This window comes from Notechis scutatus, chromosome 11, assembly GCF_049901735.1.
Source record: "Notechis scutatus isolate UNSWTSFEM ecotype Mainland chromosome 11, rNotScu1.2, whole genome shotgun sequence".
Lineage (NCBI taxonomy): Eukaryota > Metazoa > Chordata > Lepidosauria > Squamata > Elapidae > Notechis > Notechis scutatus.
This window is the reverse complement of record NC_142019.1, coordinates 1,554,538-1,566,970: the sequence shown is the minus strand read 5'-3', so window position 1 is coordinate 1,566,970 and position 12,433 is coordinate 1,554,538. Positions and strand designations below refer to the sequence as shown.

Genomic DNA, 12,433 nt, shown 5'->3' with positions numbered 1-12,433 from the left:
CAATAGCGTGGTGGTCCCTCCCTATGAAACGTTATCCCTGCAGAGTAAAGATTGACCTCTATCTTGACTTTCTTTCAAAAGACCCTGAAGATGTTTTTGCCAGCAGACCCCGGGCATCTCAGGGTGATATGGAGCCCATCAAGTGGTTTGATTGTTGTCACCTGGGCAAGTGGAGTTCATGGCAAGTGGGTTTTGTTCTATTTGGGGTTCCCCTGCTAGATTCACCATTAGTTGAATGGCCATATACATTTTATAGATAGATTACAGTTTAACAGAGTTGGAAGGGACCTTGAGGGTCATCTAGTCCAACCCCCCACCCCACCCAAGCAGGAGACCCTACACCATTTCTGACAAAGGGCAGTCCAGCCTCTTCTTGAAAACCTTCACGGATGACGCTCCCACAACTTCTGAAGGCAACTTATGTTCCATGGGTTCATTGCTCTCACTGCCAGAAAATTTATCCTTAGGTTGAATCTCTGCTTGTTCAGTTTCCATCCATCATTCCTCATCTGGCCTTCACATGCCTTGGAAAACAGCTTGACCCCCTCTTCTGTGTGGCAGCCCCTCAAATATTGGAAGACTGCTATCCTGTCTCCCCTGGTCCTTCTCTTCACTAGATGATAGATAGATAGATAGATAGATAGATAGATAGATAGATAGATAGATAGATAGATAGATAGATAGATAGACAGATGAGAGAGAGAATAAAAATCTGGGTCATTAGGTGGATGGAGGACCTTAGGAATGCAATATATTTTGTCATTTTTATTATATCTTCATTTTCATACCTAAGAACAGAAGAATAACTTCATTTGTTTAAGGAATCAAGCTGTGTGTAAACACGAGGAATCTTGCCTTACAGCTAGTTATGCTCGTGATTCTCTCGCTGTTGGTAAAAAGGAAGAAACTCTATCCAGATTTTTGGAACGGAGTACCTGGACTATTGAGGTACTAACTCGGTCATGCTGGGTGGGGAACACTTCGGCTTGGGGCGGGGGTGGTGGTCTTGCAACTTTGGAGCATAATATCTTCAAAGCTTTCCAGCAGAGGCATTCCATTTGTAGAACTAATTTTTGTTTTGTTTTCTTCTGTTTATTCTTCCTCTCTGGCACTCTGTTTGTCGGCTTTGCCCAGCCCTATGCATTTCTTGGAAGACACGCAGAACAAAGGATTGGCCATTGCAGTCTTTGGCATACTCTTCTCTTCGTTGTGCGTGCTGTTGTTAGACAATGACCCCCTGCCTTTCATCTCCAACTCTTCAATACAAAATCGAGGTAATCTCAAAGAATTTCAGATAGGAAGATGGGGAGGTGGTGATCTTCTCTAAACTCCCTCTTTCAAGTTAGCTTTGTTGATTAAGAATTTGGGGAGCTGTGGTCAAAGATAGGTCAATAGCACCAAAGTGGACAGAAAATAAGGACTATAACCTTTTTTAAAAAAAGTGGACGGTTAATTTTTGGAAATTTGAGGAGGAAGATGAACAGCTGACAGGGAGTGGGAGTGCAGGTCTGTTGGCTGCAGGGGAAACTGGGGAAGGGCAAAGCCCAACTGGGCAGAGCAGGGGAGAAGCAGAACAAGGGGAAGGGAGTTCAGAGGAAGACCTAGGCCCACCCCCTCTTCATCCCAAAGCAGGCAGAGAGGAACAGAGAAAAGAGCAACGTGGGTTGCATGGCTTACAGGGGAGGAAAGGGCCCTGATTCCCTTCATTAGGCACACCTGGGAAGAGAGTTTAAAAGAGATGCATGCTGAGTGCAGCATATTCTGGGAACAAACGTGAGTTTATCTTGTGTTGACTTTGGTTATCTGTGTTCCTGGCATCCTCCCAATCGTGTTGAGTTATTACCATGCCTTCATGTCTGGAATTCCTTCTCTTGCCCTGCCGGACTAATGGCCTCTTCTTGCCTTGATTGGAGGTATAGTTACAGTTTTTGTTGTCCATGTTTTGGACTTGATTCTCTGCAGCCAAAGGCTGTTCCTGGGAGTGTTTTTCTCCAACCAGAAGGTAACCAGGACATTGGGGAAAGCTGGAGCTAATAAAGGGACTCCTACTGATTATCTGACTGTGTTGCCTTTGTGCCACGCCCTGGGTCATCATAGTGGCCTCCAAGGTGCATTGAATTTGTCACTCTGTAAAGAAAGAATATGGAGGACAAAATATGTCCACCTTACTTGGAACATCTCCTTTTCTACACAAGCCATTCTGGTGCTTCTGACATGGGGATAAGATCAGCTGCTTCCTGATTATATCGTAATTAAGAGTTGTGGTTAAGAGTTGTGTCTAATCCAGCATATCATCTCCTTCTTCACAAGAACATTAGAAATCACTTCAATGGATCAAAGCAAGCTTATATCATCCTTCCTCCCAGAGAGAAAGCAGCACAAGTAGGCATAGAAAAAGAGCTAACCTGCTTTTGACCCATGCCAATTGGCATTAGATGGCGGAATGGCCTTAAAAAAAGTACTGCCTTCTTTCCACCATGGTTTTAGGCGAAGGATCTCTCCAAATAGACCCAGCTCTGGTTTTTAAAAGCCATTTCAACTAAGAGCAGGAGGAACACACAAAGAACATCTGCCATTTCTGTCTTCTTAGATATTTTCCTTGTTTTGCCTAAGACAAGATCCCCCAACCTTGGCAACTTTAAGATGCGTGGACTTTCAACTCACTTCAATGGCTGACTGGGGAAATCTGGGAGTTGAAGTCCATCTTAAAATTGCCAAGGTTAAGAAATCTGACCTAAGGACAGGACCAATCCAAGGTCTGTTGGCCAACAGTCATCGTTGTACAAATAAATGTCCCATGAGTTGCCTTCTATGGGAAATCTGATGACGTCCCCTTAGCAGAGGTTATGGCAACCCTACCCACTCTTTCATTTGCATTGTCCACGTGTCTTTGCGCAAAAATACTTGGGCTTTTAACGTTAGTCCTTCTCTTTTGATCTCTTTGTCTAGAGTACTGGAAGGTGCTGGCTTTATTCTATTATCCTGCCTTCTATTATCCCTTATTGGCATGCGCTACTGTTCGACACAGAATTGGATACCTGCTTGGCTGCCTTCTGTCCTGGTGTCACTGTGTGCTCTACATCTGGCAAAAGGTGGAATGTCCTCAGTCATCCAAGGTAAAGAGAAAGAAGAAAGAAGCTGATAGGGAGAAACTGGGTGCAACTAGAGCAGAGGTCTCCAAACCTGGCAACTTGAAGACTTGTGGACTTGAACTCCCAGAATTCTGGGAGTTGAAGTCCACAAGTCTTAAAAGTTGCCAAATTTGGGGACCCCTGAACTAGAGTTCTTGCCTGAAGCCTGGAGACTTTCTGCCCATTTTGGGAGAAGTTTGGGACTCAAATTTTGGATTTTTAATAAATGCAGTTGGGCCATAGAATCAAAACATATTAATTTGAAGCAATTAATAGAAACTCCCTTGATGATATTCAGAAGGACATCCTGGAGACAATATCTGGAGAAGGTCTGAAGACCACACTTTGAGTTGGGGGGATACTGATCTGGGGCCACAGTTGCATACATCTTTGGATCGTGATGCTTCAGAAGGCTCATGGTCGTTTATCACTCATGTTTCTCGAACTCGGTGAAGTAGATTTTAGGATGCAACTACTACAAGGGAAATGTGAGGATCTGTCCCAGAAGAATGAGAAAGGAGCTAACTAAGGAGCAAATTGTCAGGAATATATATGGCACCGGGGTTCCTCCCAGGTGGCTTTCAGACCAGGAATCATTTGTTACCTGTACATTGGACAAAGCGGATGCTTTGACTTAATAGGAGTAGCAAACTCTCTGGATTTCCCATGGACTGCAGTATGTTCTCAGCCTCCAGGAAGCAGGGCAGAAAGCAATTATGTGCACAGCTTGTAATTAACATGAAAGCATATTTTGAGCCCCACCAAAGGCCCAAGGAAGAAAGCGGCCAAGAACACCCCCTCGGAGTTCCAGAGGATCTGAAAAAGGGGTGTGGAGGAGAGCAACTAATCCACTCTCTTTGTTTGCGACTTTGCACCTTGAAGCAATTCACGGAGGACTTCGCGAGAGGGACCAACTCACTCTTCAAATTCATCACTGCGTCATCACTGTGGCAGAGAGATCTGGTCCATAAACCACAATCCCTGGGTCTGGAAACTTCCCAGTGTAACATTAGCCATTGAGGGATGGTGACCGAGATATAATTCAACTCCTCGGTGCTCAGTGGTAGCCACTTTATTCTGTCTTTTTTTCTTCTCCTTTCTTCTCAGATCTACAGGTATTATTCCCTGCTTTCTTACCTGCCTATCATTCTGTGCCTCGCCGTGCTGAGCCTTTGGTACCCCGTAAAATTGGTTGAGAGCTTCAAAGGGGACGCCAGGATGGCGACAGAGAAGGTAACCAATCTTGACATCGCCCTCTCCAGCTCCAAAGGAGGCAACAAATAAGCCATTGACGATCGTGAATCATCGTTAAACAAATGGTTGTAAGACAAGGACTACCTGGATGAAGTACATCCAAAATTAGGAAAGAGAGCGGTGATTTTGTTCTTAAAAAATCCGCTTTCCCCCCCTAATGATCTCTCGTTGATTTATTTGTGTCAACCCAACCTCTCAGCTCCAGAAAAGTTGAGTCTTAATGTCCCTGGTTCAGAGAAGAATGGATGCCTTATTGTACAGTTGTATTTAAAAAAAAAAAAGCAGGCTGTTGGCGCAACGGTGTTGTAATCCCCTCAGACTGTTGTGTAAGAAATCCCTGCTTTGCAAACCCAACAATAGTCAGAGGAATGCGTTTGGTGCCTTTGCTTGGAAATGTGCAGGCAGGTTTTTGGGTTTCACCAAATCCAACCATTTATATAACCCTGAGATGAAAGGGAGGGAGAGAAGGAAGGGAGGGAGATGGAAGGGAGGGAGGGAGGGAGATAGAAGGAAGGAAGGAAGGAAGGAAGGAAGGAAGGAAGGAAGGAAGGGAAGGAAAGGAAGGAAGGAAGGAAGGAAGGAAGGAAGGAAGGAAGGAGGAAGGAAGGAGAGAAGAGAGAGATGGGCGGGAAATGGGTGGGAGGGACGGAGATAGGAAGGAAGGAAGGAAGGAAGGAAAAGGAAGGAGATAAAAGGGAGGGAGATAGAAAGAAGGAAGGGAGGGAGATAGAAGGGAGGGAGGGAGATGGAAGAGAGGGAGGAACACATATATACATATACATATACATATACATATATATATATATATATATATATATGGTATTCAGCTTTGTTTGGGTATTTTCCCATGTGATTATAGTTGCGCTTTTTGCAAAGTTGCATATGATATATATATATATATATATATATATATATATATATATATATATATATATATATATATATATATATATATATAATATCAATCATTGTGTGCCCAGTCTTCTCTCTTTTCCTCACAATTCTCAGAATGATGCTGTTCTTCTTTCACACCAGATGTGGTCGGGCATCTGTGCAGCCATGTAATTAGCACCTTTGCAACTGTTATCACGACTCGCGGAGCAGATGGAAATTATGAGAGACATTTTTAAGGGGTGGCACAAATCAGACCTATTTCTTTCATTTTATTTATTGCTAAGCAAAGAACAAAAAACACGGGGAGAATGCAGGAGAAAAGGCGCAGAGAGGCAGCTTTGTAACCTTGTTAGGGTAGAAGAGCATTTTACGCCACAAAATTTAATTTTAATGTATGACGATTGGTGTAAATTTAAAGTGACAATAACGATCTTCTAAGTTAGTGTAAGCCTAAATCCTTGGTGCTCTCTGACCAGGGATGTTTGCTTGCAGACGTTGCATTACCCAACTAGGTAACTTCATCAGTGCTACTGAGTGTGACTTGCTCCCTGTTAATATATAGTGGCTTTTTTCTTTCAGAGTTGATGGGGTATATGGTTTTCTCTTAATCGGGGTATTGTTTTCTGGTTGATTGTTTGGCTGATGTTAATCCCTGCTTATCTGGGTATTGACTGCTGGGTGATGGCCGCAGGGCGAGCTACTGAATATAAACAGGAAACAAACCCCACACTCACTCACACTGATGAGGACACCTAGTTGGGTAATGAAGCGTCCACAAGAATACAACCAAGCTCAACAAGCACCAAGGATCCCATAATTCAAACCCTGATATATAAACATCCTCTTCTATGGATCTGCTAATCTTCTGCAGCTAGCATCCTCAACTGCAGTTCTACCTTTAAAAATGGAGGGAGGGAGGGAGGGTAGGTATTGGGCAACATCTGGAAGGGGGAAAGTATTGATTTCATGGATTTAATGAAGGCCCCCCAAATGATTGGAATCTCATCTTGAGTGCTTCCTTGTTTGCTTGAAGGACCCCGGAAGTAGATATTATGAAGGCTATTTGAAGCACCTCCTGGCTAAAAGAACACCCAAGAAAAGGTGAGACCACCATTTGAGCCCCCAAGAACTGGAGAATCCCAAAAGCGGACCAAGTTTTGCATTTTGGGCAGTTCTTTTGAACTTCTTCTTTCAGCATCAATGGAGTGAAGCCAAGCATGCGTTCAAGCCTCCAATCCTACCTACGTACATTTGTATACATACCCCAAGAAGGTACTTCATTTAAATATATATATATATATTTATATATATATATTCTTTTTCATTAGGTTCTTGGGAGATATTGAAAGGGCTTAGGTTAGCTTGGTTTTTTTATACTGCCCCTCTAGTTTGGTAGTTGTTCTGGAAGGATCTGCAGAACATCTACATCTTCATGACGGCCACGTATGTTCTGAAGCAAGGAAGTGGCTGAGATGTTCTGTGTCTCTTTGACTTTCTCCTTCTCTCCTTATGGACCTGTTTTTCAACATAATCCATGTATTGAACTCATCTGGGTCTATTGTACCTCAGGTCTCATTAACCCTAAAAATATCCCCAATGGGCAAAATTTAACTAGCAAGTTATTGAAAGTCCACGTGGTTCGTGTTCTACCAATCAGAATATGCTTCTCGATAGATTAGCCATGGCTTTGTGATTGCAGGTTTCCAGATCCCATTGAAACTGGTCCTCTCTCTAGCCATGGCTGTGATAGCTGTCTACCAGGTAAAGTACATCACAGTTTCCTCTCAACCTGTCCACCTGTGGTAGGACCAGCCTACTCATCTGTGTCCTCCTGGTTTGCAGGTGTCCCTTCTTCTACTTGCATCCTTCATCCCCAATATCCAGATCATAAGAGCTGGGATGACAAAAGAAATGACTGCACTCTTTGTCCAATTTGGTCTAATTCCTTCTGAAAAGCCTGGCAATATTCCAGGAGACAAAGAGTTGGCAACGGCTAAGCACTACATCTGGTCCCTGGAAGGTATGTTCCTTCAACCTTGGACATCAGTGTCCATTACAGTACAGTGTTTGCCCAACTGCAGCTAGAATGAAGAGGGTTCTTGAAGAATGCAAGAGTTAGGTCCAGGAACTCAAAACAGAGCAGAGTAAGTGTCATGCCCCTGTTGGAATCTGATTCGGAGGGGGAGGCTGAGCAGCTGACAGGGAGTGGGAGTGTGGCTCCGTTGGCTGTGGAAGAAACAGGGGAAGGGCAAAGTCCGGCTAGACAGAGCAGGGGAGAGGTAGTGCAAGGGAGAGGGAATTTGGAGGAAGACCTAGGCCCACCTCCTCTTCACCCTAGGGCAGGCAGGGAGGAACGGAGAAGGGAGCAATGTGAGTTGCATGGCTTACGGGGGAGGAAAGGGCCCTGATTCCCTTCATTAGCTGCAGCTGGGAACACAGTGCTTAAAAAGGCAAGCTGTGCACAGCAAGTTGTTGGGAGCAAATTGTGAATTTCCTGGTATCGTCGAGGCTTATCTGGGTTCCTGGTGTCTTCCCAACTGTGTGTGTTTTGCTGTGCTTTCAAGTCTGAAATTCCTTCTCTTGCCCTGTCAACTTAATTACTGCAATGTGGTTTGTGTGGATTTTTAGTTATAGTTTGTATGTACTTTGTTTTCGGACTGAATTTCCTCCACTTAAAGGCTGTTCCTGGGAGAGTTTTTCTCCAGCCAAAGGTAACATGGGCGTTGGGGACAAAGTTGGAGATATTAAAGGGAGCCTTCTTACTTATTAGACTGTGTTGTCTTTGTGCCATGCCCCAGGTCATCACAGTAAGGTGACATCTGCTTAGAAGGAATTCAATTATCAATCTTGAGAAGGAATTCAACAAGCAATGACAATGCTTATTTATTCTTGACTGTCTCACTTCCCCCAGCAATATAAAAAGTATACAGTGGTACCTTGGCACTCATCCTTAATTGGTTCCGAGGGGTATAATTAGTACCAAACATCCCCCCCCCATAGAAAATAAAGTAGTGAGTCACAAGGCAGCCAATACTGACAAATTCTAGCTTGTGCGTTGAGTACCAAGCAAACAATGAGTAACAGGGCAAAATGTTTGCATCAAAATGCGTTGAGTACTAAATTCAATGAATTCAACGCCGTTGAGTACCAAGATACCATTGCATATTAAAAATGATATTTTAAAAAAAGAATGAACACAGTGGACATCCCATTCTTTTGTAATCCTGCCAGGATCACCCAAGATCTATCCTGAAGAGGCAATTCAACCATTCCATTTGACAAGTCAATCAGTTTGAATCATGCAACTGAACTAAATAGATCTGGAGATCTGACTCAGTCTTTATAAAAATGTGGGACACCTGCAGAGAAGTCCATAAGTCTCTAAACCCCTCAAGATTCATTTAGATTGATGCTGTTGCCATTTGATTCTGCAATTCCATTCCAAGAAATGGGTGACTCAATCCAAATGCCTTCAAATCAGAGGTCTGAATCATGGCTTCTAACGTCCTTAATATTTAACATATGTCAGCAAGCATGTTTTGCACTCCGATGCGCTTCTGTTGCAAATCTGAATGAGTGCCTATTTCTTCCTAAGAAAGACGGAGCTTTAGTTATTATCCGTGCCTTAAAATAGATGTCTGGGCCGAGGCTAAACTAAACACAGGAGCCAAGGCATTTCTGCACAAGTCCCTGGAGAAAACAGAATAATTTCAGAGATGTTTCACGGTCTGTAAAACTTCCTGGAATTTGAAGGTCCAAGATGCGTAGGATGTTTTTCTAAAAAATGCAATCAGGAAACTGTCAAAAGTTGGGGGAGATTGTCAGAAACAAGCAGCACAGAGAGAGCGAGCAGAAAGTTCTGTTGAATGTTTGCCCTCGTAAAGATTTCTGAGGACCAGGTGCATGGAGTAGATGACCTGGTGACACAGGGAAACTGCGAAGAAGGATACAAGGGGGCCTCCAACCCAACAACACACAACAGCCCTGTGGTTCCTGTCACCTCCTGCTAAACTAAGCCCTGGGCAGATCCTGGTGGACACAGAGAAGAAATTAACTCTACGGGTTCTGAGAGATTAAAAATAAAAACATGTCTTTAGAGAAAGAACCCATAGCTTCTATAGATCAAATGTAGATTAAATTTGCACCTCTTTTGCCTGACCCTCACTGAGATCCCGGTGGGTTTTGTTTTCATCTTGAGAAAAAAACAAACTGCAATCTTTTAGGAATTCCTGCAGCCCTTGTCTGGATCCCTCTCTGCCCATTCTTGTTTTGCAGTGTGCTTCATCACTTCTCTGGTCCTCTCCTGCCTGGTGACCTTCTGCATGTTAATGAAGTCCTTGGGAAATCATAGGTAAGGCCTCTTCCCAGGGTTCAGAGGTCCAAAGTACCACCACCTCTTCGTCTTTTCCTTCTCCTCGTCCTCGTCCTCCTCCTTCTCCTACTTCTCATTCTCCCCCTCCTTTTTCTCCTCCTCCTCCTCCTCCTCGTTCTCCTTCTCCTCCACCTCTTCTTCTCCTCCTCCTCCTCCTTCTCCTCCTCCTTCTCCTCCTTCTCCTTCTCCCCTCCTTTTCTCCTCCTCCTCCTCCTCCTCCTTCTCCTTCTCCTCCACCTCTTCTTCTCCTCCTCCTCCTCCTCCTTCTCCTCCTCCTTCTCCTCCTTCTCCCCTCTTTTCTCCTCCTCCTCCTTCTCTCCTCCTCCTCGTCCTCCTTCTCCTCCACCTCTTCTTCTCCTCCTCCTTTCTCCTCCTCCTCCTTCCCTCCTTGTCCTTCTCCTCCTCGTTCTCCTTCTCCTCCACCTCTTCTTCTCCTCCTCCTCCTCCTTCTCCTCCTCCTCCCTCCTTCTCCTTCTCCTCCTCCTTTTTCTCCTCCTCCTCCTCCTCCTCCTCTCCTTCTCCTTCTCCTCCACCTCTTCTTCTCCCCTCCTTTTCTCCTCCTCCTCCTCCTCCTTCTCCTTCTCCTTCTCCTCCACCTCTTCTTCTCCTCCTCCTCCTCCTTCTCCTCCTCCTTCTCCTCCTTCTCCCCTCCTTTTTCTCCTCCTCCTCCTTCTCCTCCTCCTCCTCGTCCTCCTTCTCCTCCCACCTCTTCTTCTCCTCCTCCTCCTTCTCCTTCTCCTCCTCCTTTTTCTCCTCCTCCTCCTTCTCCTCCTCCTCGTCCTCCTTCTCCTCCACCTCTTCTTCTCCTCCTTCTCCTTCTCCTCCTCCTCCTTCTCCTCCTTGTCCTTCTCCTCCTCGTTCTCCTTCTCCTCCACCTCTTCTTCTCCTCCTCCTCCTCCTTCTCCTCCTCCTTCTCCTCCTTCTCCTTCTCCCCCTCCTTTTCTCCCTCCTCCTCCTCCTCCTTCTCCTTCTCCTCCACCTCTTCTTCTCCTCCTCCTCCTCCTTCTCCTCCTTCTTCTCCTCCTTCTCCCCTCCTTTTCTCCTCCTCCTCCTTCTCCTCCTCCTCCTCGTCCTCCTTCTCCTCCACCTCTTCTTCTCCTCCTCCTCCTTCCTCCTTCTCCTCCTCCTTTTTCCCTCCTCCTCCTTCTCCTCCACCTCTTCTTCTCCTTCTCCTCCTCCTTCTCCTCCTTCTCCCCAATTTTCTCCTCCTCCTCCTTCTCTTCCTCCTCCTCCTCCTCCTCCTCCTCCTTCTCCTCCACCTCTTCTTCTCCTTCTCCCCTCCTTTTTCTCCTCCTCCTCCTTCTCCTCCTTGTCCTCCTCCTCCTCCTCCTCCTCCTCCTCCTCCTTCTCCTTCGTCTTCTTCTCCTTCTTCTCCTCCTCTTCCTCTTCCTCTCCTTCTCCTCCTCCTTCTCCTTCTGCTCCTCCTTCTCCTCTTCCTTCTCCTCCTCCTTTTTCTCCTCTTCTTCCTTCCCCTCCTTGTCCTTCTCCTCCTCCTTGTTCATTGCCTTCTCCTTCTCCTCCTCCTCCTCCTCCTCCTTCTCCTCCTCCTCTCCTCCTCCTTCTCCTCCTCCTCCTCCTCCTTGTCTTCTTCTCCTTCTGCTCCTCCTTCACCTCTTCCTTCTCCTCCTCCTTTTCTCCTCCTCCTCCTTCTCCTCCACCTCTTCTTCTCCTTCTCCTCCTCCTTCTCCTCCTTCTCCCCTAATTTTTCTCCTCCTCCTTCTCTTCCTCCTCCTCCTCCTCCTCCTCCTTCTCTCCACCTCTTCTTCTCCTTCTCCCCCTCCTTTTCTCCTCCTCCTCCTTCTCCTCCTTGTCCTCCTCCTCCTCCTCCTTCTTCTCCTTCGTCTTCTTCTCCTTCTTCTCCTCCTCCTCTTCCTCTTCCTCTCCTTCTCCTCCTCCTTCTCCTTCTGCTCCTCCTTCTCCTCCTCCTTTTCTCCTCTTCTTCCTTCCCCTCCTTGTCCTTCTCCTCCTCCTTCTGTTCATTGCCTTCTCCTTCTCCTCCTCCTCCTCCTTCTTCACCTTCTCCTTCTCCTCCTTCTCCTCCTCCTCCTCCTCCTTTGTCTTCTTCTCCTTCTGCTCCTCCTTCGCCTCTTCCTTCTCCTCCTCCTTTTTCTCCTCCTCTTCCTTCTCCTCCTTGTCCTTCTCCTCCTCCTTGTTCATCGTCTCCTCCTCCTCCTCCTCCTCCTCCTCCTCCTCCTCCTCCTCCTCCTCCTCCTCCTTCTTCTTCACCTTCTCCTCCTCCTGCTTCTCCTCCTCCTGATCACATGTTCTTCCTGTGTTTCAGGACTAACCTCCAGTGTCTCTACCGAGGGGCTGTTGAAAATGTTTTCTATCGCCCCTGCAAACTCCAACCTTCCCAGCAGTCGCTCATATGCTGGATGCAATTCACGGGGTTCCAGATATCCTTTGCTTGCCTAGGTAACTGAGGAGCACTAATCACAACTTACAAGGTGGGAGGGAAAAAGTAGTAAGTTAAAAAAAAGCATCCTGGAAGAAAGAAAGTCATGACAAACCACATCCATACTGTTGCCGAGAAAACTGCATGGATGTGTCTTCAAACTTGACTTGAAGGAGTCCTTATTATTTCCCTGGCCTTATACTCCACATTCTAGGCAACAATTGGACCAAAGAGTGGAAAGGGTTCAGCTGGAGGGAGGTGATGGTGTTCGAGTCGTGGGATTGAAATATTTTTACTCCCAGTTCTGTGGGCGTGGCATGGCTTGGTGGGTGTGACAAGGGAAGGTTACTACAAAATCCCCCTTCCCTCCCCACCCCACCAACCTGC

General features: G+C 46.0%; 1 protein-coding gene across 3 annotated transcripts in view; it reads left to right on the top strand.

Moving 5' to 3' along the window:
• STRA6 (signaling receptor and transporter of retinol STRA6) overlaps nucleotides 1-12,433 on the top strand; it is a 32,348-nt gene that overhangs the window by 14,862 nt on the left and 5,053 nt on the right. For all 3 annotated transcript variants that reach the window (XM_087972509.1, XM_087972511.1, XM_087972510.1), the window contains 10 exons: nucleotides 863-948; nucleotides 1,135-1,274; nucleotides 2,950-3,116; nucleotides 4,239-4,364; nucleotides 6,313-6,380; nucleotides 6,475-6,551; nucleotides 6,979-7,040; nucleotides 7,122-7,299; nucleotides 9,555-9,630; nucleotides 11,933-12,066. In XM_087972509.1, the coding sequence (XP_087828635.1) occupies nucleotides 863-948; nucleotides 1,135-1,274; nucleotides 2,950-3,116; nucleotides 4,239-4,364; nucleotides 6,313-6,380; nucleotides 6,475-6,551; nucleotides 6,979-7,040; nucleotides 7,122-7,299; nucleotides 9,555-9,630; nucleotides 11,933-12,066 (1,114 nt within the window). The remainder of the gene's footprint in view (nucleotides 1-862; nucleotides 949-1,134; nucleotides 1,275-2,949; nucleotides 3,117-4,238; nucleotides 4,365-6,312; nucleotides 6,381-6,474; nucleotides 6,552-6,978; nucleotides 7,041-7,121; nucleotides 7,300-9,554; nucleotides 9,631-11,932; nucleotides 12,067-12,433) is intronic.